This window comes from Magnolia sinica, chromosome 12 (assembly GCF_029962835.1).
Source record: "Magnolia sinica isolate HGM2019 chromosome 12, MsV1, whole genome shotgun sequence".
NCBI lineage: Eukaryota > Viridiplantae > Streptophyta > Magnoliopsida > Magnoliales > Magnoliaceae > Magnolia > Magnolia sinica.
Genome location: NC_080584.1, coordinates 20,870,034 through 20,894,417, shown reverse-complemented (window position 1 = coordinate 20,894,417; position 24,384 = coordinate 20,870,034). Strand labels below are relative to the sequence as shown.

At 42.6% G+C, this 24,384-nt stretch overlaps 3 protein-coding genes across 3 annotated transcripts; 2 read left to right on the top strand and 1 right to left on the bottom strand.

Moving 5' to 3' along the window:
- The first annotated feature begins 324 nt into the window (after nucleotides 1-324).
- Nucleotides 325-1,072, top strand: LOC131221087 (E3 ubiquitin-protein ligase RING1-like). Its single transcript, XM_058216197.1, has one exon. The coding sequence runs from the start codon at nucleotides 381-383 to the stop codon at nucleotides 747-749; it is 369 nt and encodes a 122-aa protein (XP_058072180.1). The 5' UTR covers nucleotides 325-380; the 3' UTR covers nucleotides 750-1,072.
- Nucleotides 1,073-5,799: 4,727 nt separating this feature from the next.
- LOC131219977 (uncharacterized) lies at nucleotides 5,800-6,255 on the top strand. The gene has a single exon (XM_058214958.1). The coding sequence runs from the start codon at nucleotides 5,800-5,802 to the stop codon at nucleotides 6,253-6,255; it is 456 nt and encodes a 151-aa protein (XP_058070941.1).
- A 3,088-nt stretch (nucleotides 6,256-9,343) lies between these two features.
- Nucleotides 9,344-9,904, bottom strand: LOC131221088 (anaphase-promoting complex subunit 11). The gene has a single exon (XM_058216198.1). It carries the CDS (start codon nucleotides 9,846-9,848, stop codon nucleotides 9,594-9,596), a length of 255 nt encoding a protein of 84 aa, XP_058072181.1. The 5' UTR covers nucleotides 9,849-9,904; the 3' UTR covers nucleotides 9,344-9,593.
- Between the last annotated feature and the right edge of the window lie 14,480 nt (nucleotides 9,905-24,384).

Below are 24,384 nucleotides of genomic sequence, written 5' to 3'. Positions count from 1 at the left end.
TCCTGCCTAGAGTGCTTTTCTTCTCCTCTTTCCTTCCTTCCTTTGAGACCTTACCACAAACATGGCCTGTGATCACACCACAAGTCGTAAGATTTCCGGCAAAGTAATGAAAAGTGATGAAACTCAAGATCCAATCGCAGCCATCAAAATTCTTTGGAAGAAGAAGCATCAACTGCTAAATTTGTCCGGATATGATCTCACTTTTACAGTTGCTGCTGAAATGGAGATTCTGACCATGATCAAGGCCTTGTCAGTCGAGATGTTCAGCTTACTCATTCCGCAGAACATGCAACTCTTCATTCTGACGATGCTTTCCGACCTAGAAATATGTTCCTGTACACTTGGAAACTTGAAAGAATCCATTGCCGTCTCTCCATTCTATGGTAGAAGAGGTGGTTAGAAAGGGACGTTACTCGCTGCAGGTTGTATTGGAGATTGAAGATCTTACGTCAGATTTCTACGATGAAGAGGAAGTGATCCATCAGGCTACTGTAGACTCGATGGACATGGATGGGGACAATGGAGGATTCGGCGGGACCCCTGCTTCAAGATCATCGATTGAGGAGGATTTGAGAACAGAGAAGGTGGGAGAAAGAGATTGGATGGAGAATTGTAGAATTTGTTTGGATGAGTTTGGTGACGATATGGAAGTAAAGCGCATGTCGTGCTCTCATGTTTTCCACGGAGCTTGCATTACTCAGTGGTTGGAGCAGAGTAACATGTGTCCTTTGTGCCGGGTAAGGGTTTAAGGAGGAGGATATACATTATTCTTTTTTATTTTTTATTTTTTTATTTTTTAAATTCTTTTATTTATGATGATATATTTTGTATTTGAAACTACATTTAGAATGATGGAATCAGGATTCATTTATTATTTGATGATTTGTTCAATCTTAAAAGAGGCATAGGTTATTGTGACTCTAGTTTTATTGACGTGGATCCAATAATTTTTGGGGCCATTTGTATGTGGGAGAAAATTAGGTGCAGCCCTTACCAAGGGGCCCATCTTGATTCATATATTCTATATTCAAGCTGTCCATATATTTTGCACGGGTCACTTTAAAACATTAGCCCAAAAATGAATTGCAAATCCAATTCTCATGTGGATCATAGTGATTGAATGCCCTACCATTAAAAAAAAAGAGTGTGTATGATCCAAAACTTTTGTAGCTCATTAATGGTCATTTACCATTGTTTCCTATGGCACAGTCCACCTGAGAGTTGGTTTTGCTTTATTTTTGGACACGTGCTCTAAAATGATATGATAAAAATGGATGGTGGATATAGAACATATGCATCAAGTTGGGCCCCATAATAAGGGCCACATCGCCTTGGGTGAGGAGGGGCTGCATCTAGTCCGCTCCCTCAGTATTTAGAGGATTCCCAATATGTTGATGATGCACTCCTTCTGTATATAGAGGATTCTCAATTTGTTGATGATGCCCCAATCTGATTCTAATAGGTTTGTGTTCAATTTTTTGAACTCATTAAGAAATTGAGTCGGGTCCATGTCTCATCTTTTGGGACCTTTTGGGACCTGGCTTAATTCGGTTCAGGTCGGGTTCAGGTCACATGCATCAACTTGGATCCAATTAAAATAGAGTTGGGTCTTGTCTGGTCTAGCGAAATTTAATAATAGCATTGTATAAGTTAATTATATATCAATAATTTTAGTAGTGTAACAAGTCTTCCTTGGCCACAGGCATGTAAAAGAGACCATTATATACCATTTGGCCTTTCATTTATCACTTTTCTCAGTCCCAAAAGGCCCCATCTGAGGAAGCTCCTTTCGTTACTATTTAGGGCTAGATCTAGTAAGGCGCCCCCATCATGTAAGGGAGATGGGACTTCTAAAATTGGAGCTTCCCCTTAGCCCACGACATTATTCGCTCAATGAAGAATGTTGGAGAAGAAAAAGACGAGTTTGAGTTTGAAACTAGACATGGCTAAGGCATACAGTAGGTTAGGGTTTTTTAATGCAAGTGTGTAAAAGCTTTGGATTTGAGTAGTGGTAGTGCCCTCTCATGTTCCCCCTTCATCCATGTCTGTGTGAGCTTAAGAACAGGTTGGATGACAAATAAACATCCCACTGTTTCTGTGGAATGGCCACTTGAACTTAATTTATATATGCTTCAATTTTGGCTCATGCCCTAAAATGAGTGGGTAAAACGGGATGGCGTGGACAAGAAACATACATCATAGTGGGCCCCACAAATTTTACTCAGTATCCAATCCATGTCCTACATTACACAATCTAAACCATTAATTGTTAGATTTCTCTTAATCTCAGGGTTACATGCTTGGCAATGCTACATGAGTCAATCAGATAATGGTCTAACTCATCATCCTTTAAGCTTTAGGAGTTGTGCCAAAGTGCTTAGAATTATTAGGAGAATGGGCTTGTACTGGGTCGGATGAGGCCTGCATTTAACATATCGTGTACTTGTTTTTCGATCTCCTCCTTTTGATAGTACGCGTAACGGTACGGTCGGACGTTAATTGGCTCGGTTCCTTCTTTGAGAGAGATGCAGTGATCAACTTCTCTGATGGGTGGTAGACTTGAAGGTTCCTGGAATACCTCCGAAAATTCCTGTAATATTTGCTGCATCTCAGGATGCATTTTTTTGTTCGGCTCTTGGGCACCGTCGAGTAGGCATAGTGCGAAAATGAAATGGCCCTGGCGAGCCTCCTTTGAGAGCTCCTTGAGTGATGCGGCTTGAATAATTTCACTGTTGGTCCTTTGTAACCGCCTGATCTGGTTCTCCCAAAGAAACTCCATGGTTAATTGCTTCCAGTTGCAAACCACGGAACCTAGCATTTCAAGCCATTGAATACCTAGAACTAGATCCAGCCCTGTCAGAGGAAGAGAATAGAGAGTTAAAGAGAAAAGAGTGCCTTGGAGGTCCACTCGCACCTCTTCGAAACGTCCCTAGCACTTCAATTTGTCCCTGTTAGCTACCCGCACGGTGAACCTCTCAGTTGGCACTACTGGTAACCTCAGTTCATTGGCCAACCTCTCACTAATGAAGTTGTGAGTTGATCCACTGTCTATGAGTACGATGATCTCGTGGGAACCGATCTTGGCCGCTACACGCATGGTCTTGGGCACGGACCATCCCGTTAATGCATGCATGTAATCTCCGGTTCGAGGGGCTCCTCTTAGTTTTCTTTTGCTTGCTGTTCATGGGTGACGTCGTCGCAAAATATGTTGTTGTTGTCCTCACGTCCCTCCAACATAAGTATCCGTGGCCCTTGACATTTATGTCCTGCAGTAAACCGTTCATTACAATTAAAGCATAAACCTTGGAGACGTCGCCGTTGCATTTCTTCCCAACTCAATTGCCGGACAGGTGCTACGGGCGCTGCTCGATTTGCTGGTGTAAGGGCTAGTGGAGCTCGCACTGGTGGTGCAGGTCGTGTAACTCTCCTTTGTCTCATTAGCTGGTCATCTCTCATCCGTGCGAAGCGAATGGCATCTTTTAATGTCTGTGGTTTAAACATGCGGATCCCATCCGATATCTCTGTCTTTAAACCACTCATGAAGGTTCCCACAAGAGCCTTTTGCGTCCAGCCTGTGACCCAATTGCCTAATTGTTCAAATTCCCATTGGTATTCACGCAGGGAACCAGTATGTCTGATCCGTGATAGAGCTTCGTCAAAATCCTCACAATCTCAAGGTCCAAAACGTGCCCAAAGTTCATCTTCAAAATCTGCCCATGAGAGAACTCGTCCCTCTTCTTGGAACGTTCTGCGGATCCATTGCCACCATTGGTTGGCCTCTCCTTCCAAGTGATAAGAGCCCAAAGAAACCTTCTTGTCATCGGGAGTGTTCTGGAATTCAAAGAATTGGTTCACACAATTGAACCACTCCCTCGGGTCATCTCCGGAGAATCGAGGAAATTCCAATTTTACCGTTTTGGAGGATACGACAAGCCGTCCCCCATTGTGGCCTTCACGGTATTAGTTACCATGATTTGGAAGCTCCTGATTTGCAAGTAATACATCAAAGAGTCGGTTAAGAGTCTCTTCCAATTGCCGCAGCCTGTCTGTCATGCCGAGCTCCATCCGGTGTAGCCATCTTGCACCTCACCGAGCCCAGCCTCCAACAGTTCAATACGCTCTTTATTGGTTCCCATAGCAACCTGGCTCTGATACCAATGATAGGTCCCAACACAGCTAATACAAGAATAAGTAAATAAGTTTCTCTTCGGGTGAGAAAATACCACAAGTTTGATAACAATGATTACTTTTTTTGATTGATAACTTTCGGCAGCTTTAAATAAGCCAAGCCATGTACAATAAAACCGAAATAAAAGGAAAGCTGGAAACAGAACATACCAACACGTATACACAAAGCATAACCAACGGAAATAAAAGTAGCATAACAAATGACGTAAAACTCGCAACCGCACGCTAGTGACCCAGTCTTGTAGGTGACCCAGTCCACCCCAATTTATTAGCTTCTTCTCCACGTCCAACTTCATCCCACGTATCTGGGATTTGGCCTCAGGGCCTTTGCTGACCGTCGTGGCTTATCATAATAAGGGCCACATCGCCTTGGGTGAGGAGGGGCTGCATCTAGTCCGCTCCCTCAGTATTTAGAGGATTCCCAATATGTTGATGATGCACTTCCTCTGTATATAGAGGATTCTCAATTTGTTGATGATGCCCCAATCTGATTCTAATAGGTTTGTGTTCAATTTTTTGAACTCATTAAGAAATTGAGTCAGGTCCATGTCTCATCTTTTGGGACCTAGCTTAATTCGGGTCAGGTCGGGTTCAGGTCGCATGAATCAACTTGGATCCAATTAAAATAGAGTTGGGTCTTGTCTAGTCTAGCTAAATTTAATAATAGTATTGTATAAGTTAATTATATATCAATAATTTTAGCAGTGTCAAGTCTTCCTTGGCCACAGGCATGTAAAAGAGACCATTAATTATATACCATTTGGCCTTTCAATTATCACTTTTCTCAGTCCCAAAAGGCCCCATCTGAAGAAGCTCCTTTCGTCAATATTTAGGGATAGATCTAGTAAGGCGCCCCCATCACGTAAGGGAGATGGGACTTCTAAAATTAGAGCTTCCCCTTAGCCCACGACATTATTCGCTCAATGAAGAATGTTGGAGAAGAAAAAGGCGAGTTTGAGTTTGAAACTAGACATGGCTAAGGCATACAGTAGGTTAGGGTTTTTTAATGCAAGTGCGTAAAAGCTTTGGATTTGAGTAGTGGTAGTGCCCTCTCATGTTCCCCCTTCATCCATGTTTGTGTGAGCTTAAGAACAGGTTGGATGACAAATAAACATCCCACTGTTTCTGTGGAATGGCCACTTGAACTTAATTTATATATGCTTCAATTTTGGCTCATGCCCTAAAATGAGTGGGTAAAACGGGATGGCGTGGACAAGAAACATACATCACAGTGGGCCCCACAGATTTTACTCAGTATCCATTCCATGTCCTACATTACACAATCTAAACCATTAATTGTTAGATTTCTCTTAATCACAGGGTTACATGCTTGGCAATGCTACATGAGTCAATCAGATAATGGTCTAACTCATCATCCTTTAAGCTTTAGGAGTTGCGCCAAAGTGCTTAGAATTATTAGGAGAACAGCGTGGTGAAGCCAAATAGGAAACTTACTATTTTTGGCCAAAAACCATGCACACTAGTAGGAATCATGACTGTCTATAAGATAGTTACTTTACTATTTATAGGAAGTCGCAAATTCTAGGAGTTTTATTGTAGTTTAATTCTGAAACGGAGATTCTGACCATAACCAAGTCATTGTCAGTCGAGATGGCTAGCTTACTCATTCCAAAGAACCTGCATCTCTTCATTCCGATGATGCTTTCCGACCTAGAAATATGTTCCTGTACACTTGGAAACTTGAAAGAATCCATTGCCGTCTCTCTCCATTCTATGGTTGAAGAGGTGGTTAGAAAGGGACGTTACTTGCTGCAGGTTGTATTGGAGATTGAAGATCTTATGTCAAATTTCTACGATGAAGAGGAAGTGATCCATCAGGCTCTTGCAGACTCGATGGACATGGATGGGGACAATGGAGGATTCAGCGGGACCCCTGCTTCAAGATCATCAATTGAGGAGGCTTTGAGAACAGAGAAGGTGGGAGAAAGAGATTGGATGGAGAATTGTAGAATTTGTTTGGATGAGTTTAGTGATGAAATGGAAGTAAAGCGCATGGCCTACTCTCATGTTTTCCGCGGAGCTTGCATTACTCAGTGGTTGGAGTAGGGTAACATGTGTCCTTTGTGCCGGGTAAGGGTTTAATGAGGAGGATATACATTATTCTTTTTTATTTTTTATTTTTTTATTTTTTAAATTCTTTTATTTTTGATGATATATTTTGTATTTGAAACTACATTTAGAATGATGGAATCAGAATTCATTTATTATTTGATGATTTGTTCAATCTTGAAAGAGGCATAGGTTATTGTGACTCTAGTTTTAGTGGTGTGGATCCAATAATTTTTGGGGCCATTTGTATGTGGGAGACAATTAGGTGCAGCCCTTACCAAGGGGCCCACCTTGATTCATATATTCCATATGCAAGCCGTCCATCTCTATTATGCACGGGTCATTTTAAAACATTAGCCCAAAAATGAAGCAAATCCAATTCTCATGTGGATCATAGTGATTGAACGCCCTACCATTAAAAACTTCTTAGGGCCCACTTTAATGTTTTGGTAATGTTTATTTTCCATCCAACGTCAAATATGTGTTGTTTATTTTCTATCCAACGTCAAATATGTGTATGATCCAAAACTTTTGTAGCTCATTAATTGTCAATTATCACTGTTTCCTATGGTACAGTCCACTTGAGAATTGGTTCCTCTTCATTTTTGGACTCATGCTCTAAAATGATATGATAAAAATAGATGGACGGTGTGGATATAGAAGATATGCATCAAGGTGGGCCCCATAATAAGGGCCACATTGCCTTGGGTGAGGAGGGGCCACAGCTAGTCCGCTTCCTCACTATTCAGATGATTCACAATCTGTTGATGATAAATTCCCTCTGTATCTAGAGGATTCTCAAATTGTTGACGATGCCCGAATCCAATTCTAATAGGTTTGTGTTCAATTTTTTGAACTAATTAAGAAATTGAGTCGGGTCCATGGCTCATCTTTTGGGACCTGGCTTAATTCAGGTCAGGTCAGGTCAGGTTCAGGTCATATGCATCAACTAGGACCCAATTAAAATAGAGTTAGGTCTTGTCTGGTCTAGCTAAATTTAATAATAGCGTTGTATAAGTTAATTATATATCAATAATTTTAGCAGTGTAACAAGTCTTCCTTGGCCACAGGTATGTAAAAGAGACCATTATATACCATTTGGCCTTTCAATTATCACTTTTCTCAGTCTTGAAAAGGCCCCATCTGAAGAAGCTCCTTTCCTTACTATTTAGGGCTAGATCTAGTAAGGTGCCCCCATCACGTAAGGGAGATGGGACTTCTAAAATTAGAGCTTGCCCTTAGCCCACGACATTATTCGCTCAGCGAATAATGTTGGAGAAGAAAAAGACGAGTTTGAGTTTGAAACTAGACATGGCTAAGGCATACATTAGGTTAGATGGTTTTTTTTTTTTTTTTTTTTTTAATGCAAGTGGTTAAAAGCTTTGGATTTGAGTAGTAGTAGTGCCCTCTCATGTTCCCCCTTCATCCGTGTCTGTGTGAGCTTACGAACAGGTTGGATGACAAATAAACATCCCACTGTTTATGTGGAATGGCCACTTGAACTTAATTTATATATGCTTCAATTTTGGCTCATGCCCTAAAATGAGTGGGTAAAACGGGATGGCATGGACAAGACACATACATCACAGTGGGCCCCACAGATTTTACTCAGTATCCAATCCATGTCCTTCATTGCACAATTTAAACCATTAATTGTTAGATTTCTCATAATCACAGGGTTACATGCTTGGCAATGCTACATGAGTCAATTTAATAATGGTAACTCTAAACACTTTTATCCAGACATGGGAAATCACCATGAGCATGTCGCCGGCACGATATCCTCCAATCATCGACCTAGCATGCTGAAATATACCATCCGAAACTCCCCAACTCAGCCAAACGCCTTTAGGTCTAGGCTTTTGGCTGTGCCTGTCTGAAGATTCTGCACTTCAATCCTCTAGCATACTAAATCGGCATGCACTTTCCATCTCCAGTGTTGACAAGTCATCTCTGTTGCAACTAAAGCAGGGATTAATAGTGTTTCTAAGATGGTGGTTGCTACTTATTTTATTAGAGAAAGAGTGCCAAGAGGGCCTCAACAATGAATACTACGACTTAAGCTCAAACGAAAAAGAAAAATTACATTCATCAAATCCCTTTAAAAAAAAAGCCCATCTATAGTATCTAGCTTTACCTTTCTAAAAACTCTAGGCATTAACCCACTTTTGTTATGGAAGCATTGATTGTTTCTCTCCACCAAAGAGCCTAAACAACTGCAAACATGGGTGGCCTCCAAACCATAATTCCTTTTTTTACCGGATCTGCACCCATATATGCCATTCTAAGAACAAGCCTCTTATTAACCCCAGCAGCATCAATGGCATCTTTTGCATGCATGTGACATAGATACCTCGTCAGCAAAAAGGCAAAGGATAGACAAATGATTTACTGTCTCCATGTTTTGCATGCATGTGACATAGATACTGGAGATAGTTGAACATCCCTAATACTGACTCTACTCTTGGTGTGATAGGCTGGCTTTGCTGAGTTAGATTGATGTTGTTGGTTGAGGCAGAATGTAGGTGTAGGTATAATTATTTGAAGCAGATCCTAGGTGACAGAACCCCCTCTTTGTTAGGGAACCAAAGCCAAGAAAAACTGAAAAACTTCTACCCGATTCCTACTGCTGCTTCTGCCTCTTTCTGCCTAGAGGGAAAGATTAGAGCTAGACACAAACCAAGCTAGCTCGAAAGCTTGACCGGGATTGGTTTGGAAAAGCTTGGCTTGGATTGGTTTGAATACAAGTTCAAATCAAACCAAGCCTTGGAGTCAAGATCATTTAAAAAAAAACAAATCAAGCTCAAACCAAGGTACTACCAGCTTGGCTTGGCTCGACTCGGAGCTCGGCTTGATTCAATTTGGTTTGATTCGGATTGATTTAGCTCGTAGATTATATGCAGATTGTTTTCTATGGTGTGATCCACTTAAGCTTTGGATATGATTCAATTTTGGGATCATGTCCTAAAATGATATGTAAAAACAGATGGACGGCATGGATAATACATATTCATGATAATGTGGATAATACAATATATATATATATATATATATATATATATATATATATATATATATATATATATTTGCATGAAAATGATATAACTGTCATTTCAACCCTTGACGAACAAAATCAAGTCACGTTTGAATTCGACTGATTCTACAAAAGGAAGCTACTTGATTTCACAAATGAACTAAAAGAAACAGATTACCTTGTACACCAAGTTAGGATTCCATTGCTCGTCAACCATAAAAAAGCTTGAACTTAGCGGCTTCCAACGCATCTGATGGGGTAGAAAAAGAACAGAAGGCCACGAATGGTGAAGGTTTACCGATCAACCTTTAAATTGCCAATCCCTACGGCACATGGGGCAATGTGCTTGAGGGGTCTGTGAGTTCACCCATTTGAAGATGCAGTGAAGATGGAACGCGTGGTTACATGCGCCCCAAATTAGTGGACAATCATCGCCTGGAAATTTGCAATCAGGACAGCAACCATCAAATGCCATTCTACAAATCCCACATGTTTCGTCCTGTGCATCCCATGTCCAGGAAGCTACAGCATGCCATTGGAGTATTTTAACCTTCATTCTCCTACCACACAATCAGCAAGGAAGAACTGAAACCCTAGAAAAAATTCAAATGCATGGAGCAAATATATATATATATATATATATATGAATGCACATTGTTTCCTATGGTTTGGTCCACTTGAGCTATGGATATGATTCAATTTTGGATCATGTCTTAAAATGTTATGTAAAATGGATGGACGGCATGGATAATACATGTTCATGATGGTGGGCCCATAAAGTTTACTCAGTATGTACGCTAAAGTGGGATTTAAATTGGCTGGTGATCTCAATAGTCGGCACGTACTGGTGTCATCTCTGTGGGCCCTACCATGATATATGTGTTTTATCCAGTTGTCCATCAAATTTTCCAACTCATTTTATGGTATGAGAGCAAAAATAAGGAAGATCCAAACCTCCAGTAGAACACAACCCAGAATCCAAACTTGTTGGGGGACATAAGTTTCGAATCCATATTGTTTTCTTGTGGTGGGGCCCACCTCAGTATATGTGATGCATATCCATGTCGTCCATCCATTTTTCAGCTCATTTTATGGCATAGGCCAAAAAAATGAAGTAGATCCAAGGTGGGTCATACCACAGGAAACATTGATCGTTTTACGACCCCCATTGAAATCATCATGGTGTCAATTTCAGCTTGATTCAAAACTTTTGTGGCCCATACAAAGTATTTCATGGTCAATCACCTTTAGCCATGTCTGTGTGACATTAACCAGCAGTTTTGATGGTGAATAAACATTACGGTAAACCTCAGGAAAGTTTCAACGGTGGTCGTTAAATGATCATTATTTACTATGGTATGGCCCACCTGAGATTTGGAACTACTTCATTTTTGGGCTCATGTCCTAAAATGATATGTAAAAACGGATGGGCAATATGGATATACTTCACATATTTAGGTGGGCTCAATGGGAAAATTGAGACAATACTAGTTTTTCAAGCGAACATGGATTCAATTGGTCATTGATAGTAAAGTTGTGTGAGCCCCACCTTGATGTATATGTTTTGACCACTTCATCTATTCACTTTATGTCATCATTTTTGGGATTCCCAAAAATGAGTTAGATCCGGCTCCATGGTGCCCACACAAAAGGGCATAACAGCGATTTAATAATAATAAATAAATAAAACGATCTGGCATTTGTTCCAACTTGGCTCGGTTCAGCTCAACTCAGCTTAAATATTTGGAACAAATCAAATCAAGCTCGAGCTCAAGCTCATATAATATTGACCAAAACCAAATTCAAAAGTAAGGATAAGCTCGAAGCTCTCGGCTGATAGAAAGTTGAACCGAGATGTCATGTAAACAAGCTAAACCAATCTTGGGTCACAGTCAGTTAGAGTCATTTGTCACAAATCCCAGGACAAGGGAGAATTGATGCCATGTATCCCAGCCAGTGGTTTGCCTTTCCCGGGACGGGTGTCTACATTGGGCTTATGCCTAGAAATGAGCTGAAAAAATGGACAGCGGCCTGCGTAAAACACTTATGTCAGTGTGGGCCCTAATACCTACCAGTCGGTTCAGCTGGGAGTTCTGCATTGGAAAGCCAGGTGGGCCCACTGTTATGTTTGTGAGAAAATCATCCGTTTTGAGAGCTCATTTCAGGACGTGACAAGAAATGAGGTGGATCAAAAACTCAAGTAAACTATAAAAGAGAAAACAGTGAGGATTGAATGACCACCCTTGAAACATTCTTAAGCCCACAAACGTTTAATAAAAGGATAAGGGCTTTTTTTTTTTTTTTTTTCTTCAGTTCATTCCCATGGGAGTGACCTTATAACCGGTTTGGATTGCATATAAACATCAAAGTGGAGCCTGGAAAGGTGTCAACAGTAGTCATTTATTTCCCCAGTTTTTATCTCGTATGGCCTCATTGAGTGGTAGATCCACCTTTTTTTTTGTGTCACGTCCTAAAAATGGTGAGTAAATGCCCGCCTATTAAAAATTTTATGTTGCTGGAACATTCCAGCGACATAGCTGAGACGGACAATTATGTCAGCGGCTTTGCAGGGCCACTGTGATATATATGTTTTATCCACGCCATCCATATATTTTGATAGATTATTCTAGGGCATAGTGTTCACTCCTCAAGTATAGAGTTGTGATGTAGTAATAAACTCGGTGAGACTGAGGTCGAATCCCAAGGGACTGAAACCTGTACGTAATCTGAAACTAAGTAGAACTAAAACTAGACTAAGATAAAATCTAAATCGAGTGTAATTTGAGGAATAATGATGAAATAATTATTTAAAACTTAAAGAATTCAGGGAAAGGAAACTAGGGATTTTGATGATCCACTTGTAGAGATCAGAGAGATCATATGCCTGCTTCAAGAACTCAACTGGACTTAGAGTCTCATCTTCATCAAGTTGAAGGGTGTAACCATGAAAATCAAACTGAACTTCATTTGATATAGTTTTCAAAAGATGAAAGGTATATGAATTAGAATGAATTCCATCACCAAACCATGCCCAGGAGACAAAGTAAACAACAGAATTAAACTAATTACCAACCAATCAACAATGTATGAAGATTAGGAAGGGTACCATCATCCGACCATGCCCAGGAGACGATGGTGAACAACAGGAATTCCTGACGTCATAAACATAAAAAAGAAAGGAACATGCTCAAAGCTATCGCAGACCCATTGTAATTTTAGTCACAACAGACCATTAAAAACTAAAAACATTCCCTTAATTAAACTAAAATCAACATCAGTTCAGTCTAAACAAAAGGCACAAGAAATAAGTTCTCCCATCACGCTACAAGCTTCACCTCTTAACCATATCTAAGAAGTTTAGCCTAGCAACATGATTAGGCTAAATCCCTTAAAAATAATAATACGAAAAACAATAATCAAAACTCTAAAATATTCTCTTTCTCTCGAATTATGCCTCCACGGCTGCTTCACACCAAGATGCTCGGATCCCCTTTCTCTTTTCGCTCTTTCCCTTTTATAGACGTTGAAGACGGTAGATGCGTGTAGAGCACCGACTTGCCTTTCGCAGGCTGTTTGCAATAGGGCCGGACTATGTACCGCGCAACAACAGGGCCTTCCTGCGTAAGGATGATTAGTGGGGCCTTCTTTAGCTATCATTTGAGAGATCCATGTCGTACATCAGCTTCTCCTCGGAATTTAGATTGGAGATAGTCTGTTTTGATCGTCCTTTAATGCGGCCCAGGGAAGAATTCCTGCTGTAACGGTATTTGAATGGTCCTCTTGTGATCGCTGTAGCGGACATGTATACGTGTATGGTTGAAAACAGTCGAAATGTTTCTGACCAGATTGAGTCCCTATACATGATGGACGGTTCAGATCGGACATCCGATCATCGCTAGTGTTCTAGGACAATTCAGAATGTCTGGTTCTTCCGGACTGCAAAACAGGGCAGCGTAGTTAACGCTGTGATGATGGTGGGCCCCTTTATCGGCTTTGACGGAGAAATCCACTCCATTTATTGTGATCCTCTCAAAAAACCAGTGAGAAATTGCTGGTTTCATATTGGATTTTGAGTGTCCCACAAGATCTTCTGTACTATCGTTCATCTTGCATGCGGCTGAGATCTATGATTGTCCCCGTGCATGGACCAAAATTCCACCTAAGTAAGGGTTAAGTCTACCCCAGAGACACATTTGACGGTACAGATCATAAAAATACATGATGGGTGGGGCCCACAATAAAAAAAATTGACGCGTGCATAAGATGCTGTTGCGTTTTTGAATTCTTGAGAAGAAGAGTCGGTCAGTGCACGCTGACCGACTTTTGGATTTTCGGTGCACATCCGGTGCACTTGTGCACCTTGCACATACACTGTACGTGTGGATCCTATGGATATGTGTATCCAAAATCCTCTCCGTCCATTCATTTTATCATCCCATTTAAGGGGTTGAGAGCAAAATTGAAGCATATCCAGATATCAGGCGGGCCCCAAATAAGGATTTAAGGGCTGATCTATCCGTTGGGACATTTATACAAAGATCCAATGGATGAAATTTGACGTGTACGGTTAATTTAGAGTCCTCAGGCCCTGTATAAAGTTTTGAGCCGATCAAATGGTGGGAACCCTGTAATCTTACATTTTGGACATCTTTTAGGCCTGTTTAAGGTGAATGGCTGGAATTTCTCTGATCTCCGGCTTGTAAATCCTCGATCTTGGTCCCATAGAGTTCGTCCCTTGCCTTGGTGACTTCGGAGCGATAATTCCATGCTTTTAGTACCCTTTTCTAGTCCATGTTGTCAATTCACCTTGCTTCACAAACACGATTAAATTAAGTCGTTAAACAATACCATATTCGTAAATCCTAGCAATAACTAAGGTCTAATATGCAATATTCGACCCTCAACACATAGTCCAAAAATGAAGTCAGATCTAAGACTCAATTGGACCACACCACATGAAGCAGTGGGAATTTAAAGCCTACCATTAAAAGCTTCCTAGAAGCCACAAGTTTTAGATCAAGATGATATTAATGTTTTCTTCTCGTACAGGTCTGTGGGACCCTATGAACAGGTTGGATGATGACAAAACATCATAGAGGGCCTTAAGATAAATTTCAACAGTAAGAGCTTAATCCTCAATTCTTCATGTGGTGTGATCCACTTGAGACTTCTGTATGCCTACTTTTTTTTTGTCTAATGCCATATTTAACAAAAGAGATAGACGTCAAAAATATAGATCACGATGGACCCCACGGAGCTCCGCAAACGATAGTTGCTACCTACCTACTGGTGGTGGTAGTACCCAATCCGTGTCGGGACCTAGTTAGGAAGGAAACTCTCGGTGAGGAAACTCGCATTCGGTATAAGCTGTAATCACAACTTTCTATTAATGTGAAGGGGACCTGGATTGTGTTACGGTGGGTTCTACCGTGCTGTATGTGTCTTATCCATGATGGGGTTTTACTCCTCAGTTTAGAGGAGAGATAGTGCAGTAGGTTGAAAATCGGAGTGTTTCACCGTGCTGCTCAACTAGTCGAGTGAGCTACTCGACCGGTCGAGGGTGGCGCTCGACCAGTCACGTGAGGCTCGACTCAAAGTCCAACGACCAATTGAATTAATTCCTCCGAGGTGCTCGACCAGTCGAGGGAGGTGCTCGACCGGTCGAGTGGGCCCCTCGACCGGTCGAGGACCCTGGTCGACCAGTCGAGGTTACACAGATTTGAGTCCGGATCTTGTGCGGACTGCGAAAATCTGAGGCGGTTTCGCAAGAGGTGCAAAAGGGAGTTGCCTAAACTATAAATAGAGGTTCCTAGGGCTTTTCTAGATAATGCAAGGGAGTTTTCTAAAGCTTTGCAAGGGTTTGCTAAAGGGTTTAGAGCTATTAAAGGTGTGAGAGAGAGAGAGAAAGAGAGAGAGAGAGGAAGCTTGTGGGATTTACTGTGCACTTGATATCTCAGCGCTTCTACGTCCTCGTAATCGGTGAGATCTCTCTATTTTTATTTATTCTCTTATTGTTTATCCACTCCTGCGTGAGTGAAAAAAGTTTAATCCAAGCGGTGTGTACTTATTATCGGTTGTAATGTTCTACTTCATAGTGGATTGTTGTTCTGGACTAGGTCCAGTGGTTTTTACCTCTTTGAGGGTTTTTCACGTAAAAATCTCTTGTGTCGTGTGATTTGTACTTTGATTTATTTCATTGCTTTATTATCCCATAATTCTGGTATTTTTGGGAGGCTAGATCCTAAGATTTTGTGCAAGGCCCCCAACAAAGTGGTATTAGAGCCAGGTTCATTGAACGAAGTGGGATCGGTTCTGAATTATGGAAGGTGGCTCATCAAGGATGATCAGTCTCAATGGTTCTAATTAGATCATATGAAAGGCTAAGACGGAAGACTTGCTTTATTACAAGAACTTGTATTTCCCAATTCAAGGCATATCAGCAAAGCCAAAGGATATGTCAGATGATGATTGAAAGAAATTGGACCGGAAGGCGGTGGGGTTTATTAGACAATGGTTGGACGATTTCGTATTCCACCATGTGTCTACGGAGACCTCAGCGGCTAGCCTATGACTGAAATTATAAGGGTTGTATGAGAGGAAGACGGCCAGGAATAAAATTTTTCTAATAAGACGACTTGTGAATCTCAAGTTAAAAGATGGTGGTTCTGTGACTGAGCACATGAATGAAATCAACAATATATTAAACCAACTCTCCGCTATGAAGATGGTCCTGGACGATGAATTACAAGCTTTGTTAATGCTTAGTTCACTGCCTGATAGTTGGGAGACATTGGTGGTGTCTCTAAGTAACTCTACGCTAGATGGAAAGGTATCCATGGAACAGGTAACCTGTTGTCTTTTCAATGAGGAGACAAAAAGGAAGTCTCAGGGGTCTACTCAGTAAGAGGCTCTTATGACACATGAACGGGGGAGAGGAAAGAAAAGAAAGGGTGGGAAGGCCCGAGATAAATCAAGAGGCAAGTCGAGTACCAGAAAAGATGTTGAATGCTAGAATTGTGGCAAGAAGGGCCACTATAAGCATGAGTGTCGTAAGAATAAGAACGACAAGAAAGGAAAAGGAAATAAGAAGGAAGATGAATCAGATTCCACTGCGGTTGCTTCATATGGCGACGTTGTAGTTATTCTTTCATGTAACGCCCTGAAAATCGGGGGTCGTGCATACACTCGACTCCCAAGTTCCTGAGTGTCACTTATCATCAATTTTATGGTTTTATGATTAATCAAGCTTAATTGCGCAACTTGGAATTACTTGGGGCATGAAACACAACCACAACTAGTCTACTGGAATGGAAAAGATATATATATATATATATATATATATATATATATATATATATATATATATATATATATATATACAGGTCCAAAAGAATATAAAAGGGTCGCCCAAGGCGTTGCCCAACAAAAATCACAAAAGTATCATGTCCAAAAGAATAGGGCTGAGTCTGCTACTCAGCGATCCAACGTCCCATCTACTGAGCCAATGGAGACCCGCTCATCATCTGGAAGTAGGAGAACTCGTCATCCTCCTCGAGGCTCGCATTGCCGGGCTCCTCATACTCGTCATCACCTGCATCTACGGACGAGTCTGGTTGGTGTTTTAAAACACCGTCCCAGAGTGGGAGTGAGTGATCAACTCAGTGGGTGCTATTAGTCTTAAGTATAACAGGCATCAATTATATTATGAACTTATTGAAAAACGGTCATTCATAAATGCCTATCTAATCTTATTAATGCATATGCATGGTAGATGATATGATGCATGCCCTCGCCACAACACTCCCTTGAGCGACTCCATCTAACGATCGCATATGAATGACACTCCTTCAGAGCGACCTCAACTGTCGAGTCGCCACTCTAGCTAGTGCGATGCAATGCAATAGTGTTAGCCGAGTTCTTAGTTAAGTCCATTCATCTAACAGGTTGGAGATTCTGCTACGCTTCACATATCAAATGCCCTGAACTAGTTGCGAGGCCTAGACCCCCCAATGTATGAGGCCGAGGCCCCACGGTCCTTAATCCCATTGGGTTCCTCATCCCCGACTTCAAGCACATGGGGAGTACCGAAAGAGAGCTCGCTCGCAGTTACTACGAGGAGGCGCGACACCCCAGCGTAGGCCGACAGCTCGGACACAGCGTCCCATTCCACCATGCCCGGCTCATGAGGCAGTGGACCATTTTTTATTTTGATTGTCGATGGGCTACAACGGTTGTAAGGTGTTCCAGATTCCATATATATGTGAGCATAAAGGGTTACGAACAAGGTTGGTTAGTAAGTAGGCTGGACCGCACGAGTCAGGCGAGCACGTGACGAGTGACATCGGGCACAAGGGACCCATGTAGTCGAACTACTGCCACCCGTACACACCCGCCCAAACCCACGGGTCAGGCCCTAGCGTAGTCCTATCGATGGGACTACCATCTCTCCTCATGTTCCTGATGTGAGACTCGTATCCTTGTCTGTACCATTCCATAGGCTCCTGCGGTCCTCCCGGTCGAATTCCAGCGACCTGCGATGCGTAGATAGCATTTGCATGCGACCTTGAGTGTTATCCTATAATTTCGAGTCGGCTTGACCTAAGACCTATGTCATTGCGACCGCATCGTCGCTGTGGTTCCAACGCCGCGTCTCGTATGACAATCCGAGATGTACATCAAAAGATGTAGGTCGCGCTTTATTTGAACCTTGATCGCATTTGTGGGACCCACCTATGGCATGGCATGCCACCCTATGTATGCATGACATCATCATCCTCATAATTTCCTACCCACCTATGGCTAGTCTAGACCTCTAGCTACCTATAGGTAGTCTAGACCCCTAACCCCCCTCCCTTACATTCATTATGACATGCATTTATTACACATGCATTTATTACTCTCTCTCTCTCTTATCTCTCTCCCTTCCTCTTTCTTTCTTATTTCCTAGCAAGAGAGAGAGCTCCCAACGTCCATTAGAGCTCTCTATTTCCAATCCTTTTGCAAGCTCTCCACCCCTAAATCCAACCCTCTAAAATCAATCTCAACCATTAAATTTTGTTCCTTTGGAGCTCTAGATCACATTGGTGGAAGAGTGAGTCTAAGATCTAAGGTGGGTGCTTCTTTCTCTCTCCCCCCTGTCTCTTTCAATATTTTGGTGTGATGATGTGGCTGTGTGGCCCACTCGAATGAACCACATCTTGATGAATGTCTTATTCAAACCATCCAAGCCATGTGGGCCCTACCCCCTGGATGATGGAAAATGTATGCATCAGATTGATTCAAATCAAGTGGACCATGTCCACATGGGACCCACCAGCCATGGTCCCCACATGTGGGACCCACCTTGATGATACATATACCCACGCCGTCCGTCCAGCGTCCAGGGACGCTGGACGTTGTTTTAGCGTGAAGACAGTGGCGTGCTAGCAGTTTTTTTTTTTAATATATATATATATATATATATATATATATATATATTAAGGTTTGGGATGGGCCACTCTTATAGGCCCCACCTTAGTGCATGATTTTAATCCAAGCCATCCATTCCTTTCCCTAGATCATTATAGGCGTTGACCCGAAAAATGAAGATAATCCGCTTGTCAGACGGGCCATACCAGTGGAAATAGTAATTTTCACCGTTTAAATTCACTTTAATTTTTCTACTCGCCTAAATATATTGGATATTGGACTCTTTTGACTTGTGTTGAGCTATGAAATCTAATGGGTGGAGTGGATCCACCTAATGTGGGCCCCACCTGTGAAAAACCATAGAAATTTGGTTTTCAAAAAAAAAAAAAAAAACAAAAACATGAGCAACACTTCTGCTGCTGACCGAGGACGCCAGCAGCGTCCTCCTGCTCCTGGTGTCGTGTGACGTGAAACGGTGGCCAGGAACCCATGTCCCAGCCGTGGGCCCCACCGTGAGGTGTGTTGGAACATCAACACCTTGCATTTGGTGGGCCGCCTTAGGGTAGCGGGACACCCCAAAAATCAGCCTTATAGCACACTCAGGTGGCCCACATTAGAGGAAACAGTGAGATTAAACGGCTGCCATTGAGACTCTTTTTGGGTATCACAGAAGTTTTGGATCAGCTATTAAATTTGTTTTTATCATTCATCTAGGGCCATGTGACCTTATCAACGGATTGGATGACATGTAAGCAATATGGTGGGCCCCACATGGGACCCACCTGATACATGCCTTGTATCCATACGGTCCATCTTCAGCATTCAGCTGCTATGTGGACGTCACCAGCTGCTGTGGGGACCATCCTGACATATGTTTTATATGATGGACGGTTGAGATTAAACAGCCTCAGCTACTACTGTACGTCAGCAGTTCCGTGGACCCCCCACCTATGTGTATATGATGCATCCACACCACCCAGAGGCTGGACGGTGGGTACCGTTTGATGCATGTGTTTCATCCACCGTCCAGCAGCTGGACAGTGGTATACACTGTGATGTAAGTGTTTTTGTCTACCCCGTCCATCTCCCACGTGGGGACTACCATGATATATGTGTTTTAATCCACACCGTCCATCATCTAAGGACGTGGGACCCAGCAGCAGGCGACTGCTGAATTAACGTCCGCAAGTTTTGCGGGTCCCACATCATAGTATTGCATCTGCACCGTCCGTCCCTAATGTCCAGGGCCTGGACTGGACTGGACGGTGGTCATTTTCAAAGTAGCAGTAGTAATAATAATAATAATAATAATAATAATAATACTATTTTATCCATATCTGGTGGCCCCACGTGGAAACCCATTTGCTTTGGGCCAACCGTGATGTGTTGTTTCATCCACCCCATCCAGACAGTGATGGACGGTGCTGGACTTGTTTGGAACAAGTGCTGTCCAACGTTTGGATGGTGCATATTTACTTGTCCAATGTTTGGACAGTGCTAATTTACATAGGTAATGTTTGAATGGTGTTGATTTACATAGGAAACGTTTGGATGGTGCTGTTCTACCCGGTCAATGTTTGGACAGTACTGATCATCATTAGTACCATGTACTACCCCACCATGATGCAGTGTTGTATCTGCACCGTCTATGCAGTGGCCCACCTTGATGCATCCGTTGTACACATGGATCCCACATGATATATATGTTTTATATCCATACTGTCCAACTATTTTGATGGGATGCACCGTGATGTATTTTGATCCACGCCATCCAGGGCAGGCACCCCATTATGATATATATATCAGAGCTCATGGGTTGAGGCCCATTGAGATGTATTCAGAGCCCATGGGTTGAGGCCCATTGAGATGTATTTAAAGGCCATGGGTTAAGGCCCATTGTAATGTATTTAGAACCCATGAGCAGAGCCCACCTCATATGTTCCATCCTAACCATCCAGGTCATATAGGGCCAGCCTCGATGTATGATCCACACCGTCCGCGGGACGTGTGACCCACTAGATGTATGCATTCTATATCCACACTAACCATCTGGTGGGGCCCATCTGCTGCATGCACAGGGCTTACCTATTGTGCATTTGTGCGGCCCATTGAGGCAACCCGCTTGGTGTGTATGAGGCCCATTAGTGCGGCCCATTGATGCAAGCCCATTGCGATATGTATTGGGCCCATGACGCGTGGCCCATTTGATGTGTTTAAGGCTTATATATGTGGCCCATTTGATGCGTATAAGGCCCATGTGTAGGGCCCACTTGTTATGTATTTGAGGCCCATGAGCAAGGCCCGCCTGAGGTGTATATAAGGCCCATTGATGTGGCCTACTTGTTGTATTTGAGGCCCACGGGTTACGGCTCATTATGATGTACTGGGGCCCATGGGTCGTGCCCCATTGAGATGTATACTCGGCCCGTACGTCATGGCCCATTTAGATGTATTTCCAACCCATTTAGTGAGGCCCATTGTGATATATATTCCTGCTCCTATGATGAGGCCCATTGAGATGTGTTTCCGACCCATTTAGTGAGGCCATTGTGAAATATTCCTACTCATGTGATGAGGCCCATCGAGATGTATTTCTGGCTCATTGATGCGGCCCACTTGTTGGATTGACGCCCATTGATGCGGCCCAATGATGCGACCCACCGTGATGTGCACATTAGGCTAATGGTGCGGCCTAATGTATCGACCCACGGTGATGCGTAAGCCCACGTGCTGCGTGTGTAAGGCCCACCTGTGATGACTATTTGAGACCACCTGTTGGATATTTGGGCCCACCTTATGTTTGACTCTACATGGGCCACTACTTGGGAGCAATGTGGGTTAAATGTCCACTTTGATGGGCAATGATGGTTGAATGTTCATATTGTGACCTTCCCATAGGCCATGTTCGACCAATCAACGAGGCTGATTATTGATCAATTCTGATTATCGACTACCGATTATGATTGTTGTGGTCGATTGGCTGATTATCGATCAAGGCCAATCATTGTGGCCAATTGTGGATTCCGATTGTGATGTATACCATGCCCGTAGGTTGAGGCCCACTATGATGTATAAAGGCCCATGGACGTGGCCCATTATGATGTATATGTAGCCCATGTGATGCGTATTAGCCCCATGTGACGCGGCCCATTATGATTGTACGAAGCCCATTGTGGTGTGTTTGAGGGCTAGGCTATGGAGCCATTGTGATGTATGTTAGGCCCATGTGAGAGGCCCATCGTGATATGTATTAAGATCTTGAGTAAGGCCCATGGTGTTCTACATTTGGCCCTTGTGTGAGGTCATGGGTCCACTATATGTTAGGATCCATGAGGGCCATCCCTTGGGGGCAATGTTGGTTAAATGTCCACATTGTCGAGGTCGATTGTCGATGACGATTGCTGATACCGATTATGAGTATGTGACAGCATAGCATCATGATACATGCCCATACGCATCATCTGCATGTTTGTTATGAGATGTGGTTGATCATTGCATATGTCATTGAGCATGTTGTATTGAGACTCCCTGATAGGCGGAGGTTATCTCACGTGAGCACGCGGTGTGTGCAGGATTGATGCATGACTGGATTGTACGACTCATGCATCTCGCATTATGATTATTGTACGCCCTAGCGACATCAGGGTCGTAGCCTCCACAGGCATATCGTGGATGGCCAAATGGGACGCCGGAAATATTTTGTTCTAGCATACGGGCGCCTTAGATGTCCCTGGGTGAAAATCCCTAAACCTCCGTGGCCAGGAGACGCCCTAACGTCGAGACCGAGTGGATACATGAGTGCCCGAGTGCCGAATACCAGGAGGCCGCGTCTCCCACTGTGTCGTGGTCGGTTGGGAGGGGGTGTGGCCTTACCCGCCCGAGGGTAGGGGGCAATACTAGGCTGAGTTTGACCAGCTCGTGAATGGGTCCGCTATCGACATGCCGGATAGGTATTGGCAGACTATTGGTCAGGCGGATAGTGAGGTTTCTTACGCTCACTTGGACTGTGCGGCTGGGAGAGCGGCAGTGCCATTTGGAGTGTACTAAACCCCGGTGATGATCCCAGAGATGAACCGTACTGATATGTGGATTTAGTGAGCAGGAGTTGCATACTCCTTCATGCATTCATTCATTCACTATCTACTCGGGTTGGTGGTATGCAACTAGTTGTTACGTGTGCATTCCAATGGCCAGGATTTCGGTTGGGGCGCGCGACTAACCTGAGATCAGGAGTTTACCACATTGAGTCTGACTATCCAAATTTAGGTATGGGACTGGTTTGGATAGAAGTCCCTTGTGATGGACCCCATAGCCTGCGATACTACGTACTACCATCCCGACTTCACACTCCAGCATGGTCATTCCATTCGCACCGCATATTGCATTACATCCGCGGCATACGACATCTTGGGTTACTGTGCTTCTGCATTTATATGGTCTAGATATGGCTGACGTATTTGTGAACACATAAGGAATTATATACCCTATTGCATTCTCGGTATTTGATATTTGGCTCTTTATGACTCCTCGTTTGCGTAGCTGTTATATATTGCGTATTCTAATATTGATTGGCTCATGGACTTGTTCGTATTTCCGCTTACTCTGTTATCGTATGATCTATGATCTTGTGAGTATTTCTGTTTACTCTGATAATTTCTGCTCTTGTCAGTATTTCTGCTTACTCAGATCTTGCTAGTATTTTTGCTTATTCCAATATTGTACGATTTATGGATTACCAGTACTTCCAGTTTGTATGATAATGGCATTGTATTGAATACTTGGCACTTACCTTGTGCACACACTTACACCGCCCTCTAAGCTTTCTATAAGCTTATGCACGATAGATGCGTGCAGGTGTTATTAGGTTGCAGCAGCGTTGAGCTTGGAGCGTGCAGTTGTATTCTGGAGCTTTGATTTCGATATATGTATTTTTCCTTTCAGCATTGTACTCAAATGATTATATTAGTGGATATGTGATGATGATGTTGCCTTTGTGAATTGGGTAATCTTGTGGTTATGCTTATTATGAGTTAAATGTACAAAAAAAAAAAAAAAAATCCTCCTTGTAGGATCCCAGGATCGGAATTTGGCGTATGGACGCTAGGACCCGAGAATGGGGTACTACGGAGGCTGTTGGCACCAAATTCGGTGATCGGGATTCCTGCGAATCCGATTTCTGAATTTGGGGCGTGACACCTGACCAACCCAAGGGTGTGATAGTGACCCATAACATGCCAACTATCCAGGTTATCAACTAGCATAACAATATCATATTTTCATGCATATCAATCATACAACTCTGATACTCCTAACAAGCAAGCTATCATTATCATGAAACAAAGTGCATGTAATTTGTGTGGGTTTGTGAGGAAGTTAAAAACTTCCTTCATCTTAAGGAATCATATGCACAAGAGTAATGAATCATACATACTATGAAGCAACACCATATAGGAAAAATTAAACAAGGCATGAGCATGTAATCATCCATATACAAAATTATATGAGAGGCAAGAACAACATCATATAAGAACCAACATACAATTCCATACAATTTCAATAAAATATATAATTCATAGGGTTTTCTCTAGATTCTCCAAATACATCATCCAAGTAATCACAATCATTAGACTCGTAGTATAATTGGTGCTAGGCCACCTAAGGATAATAGTCTGCACCTATGGATC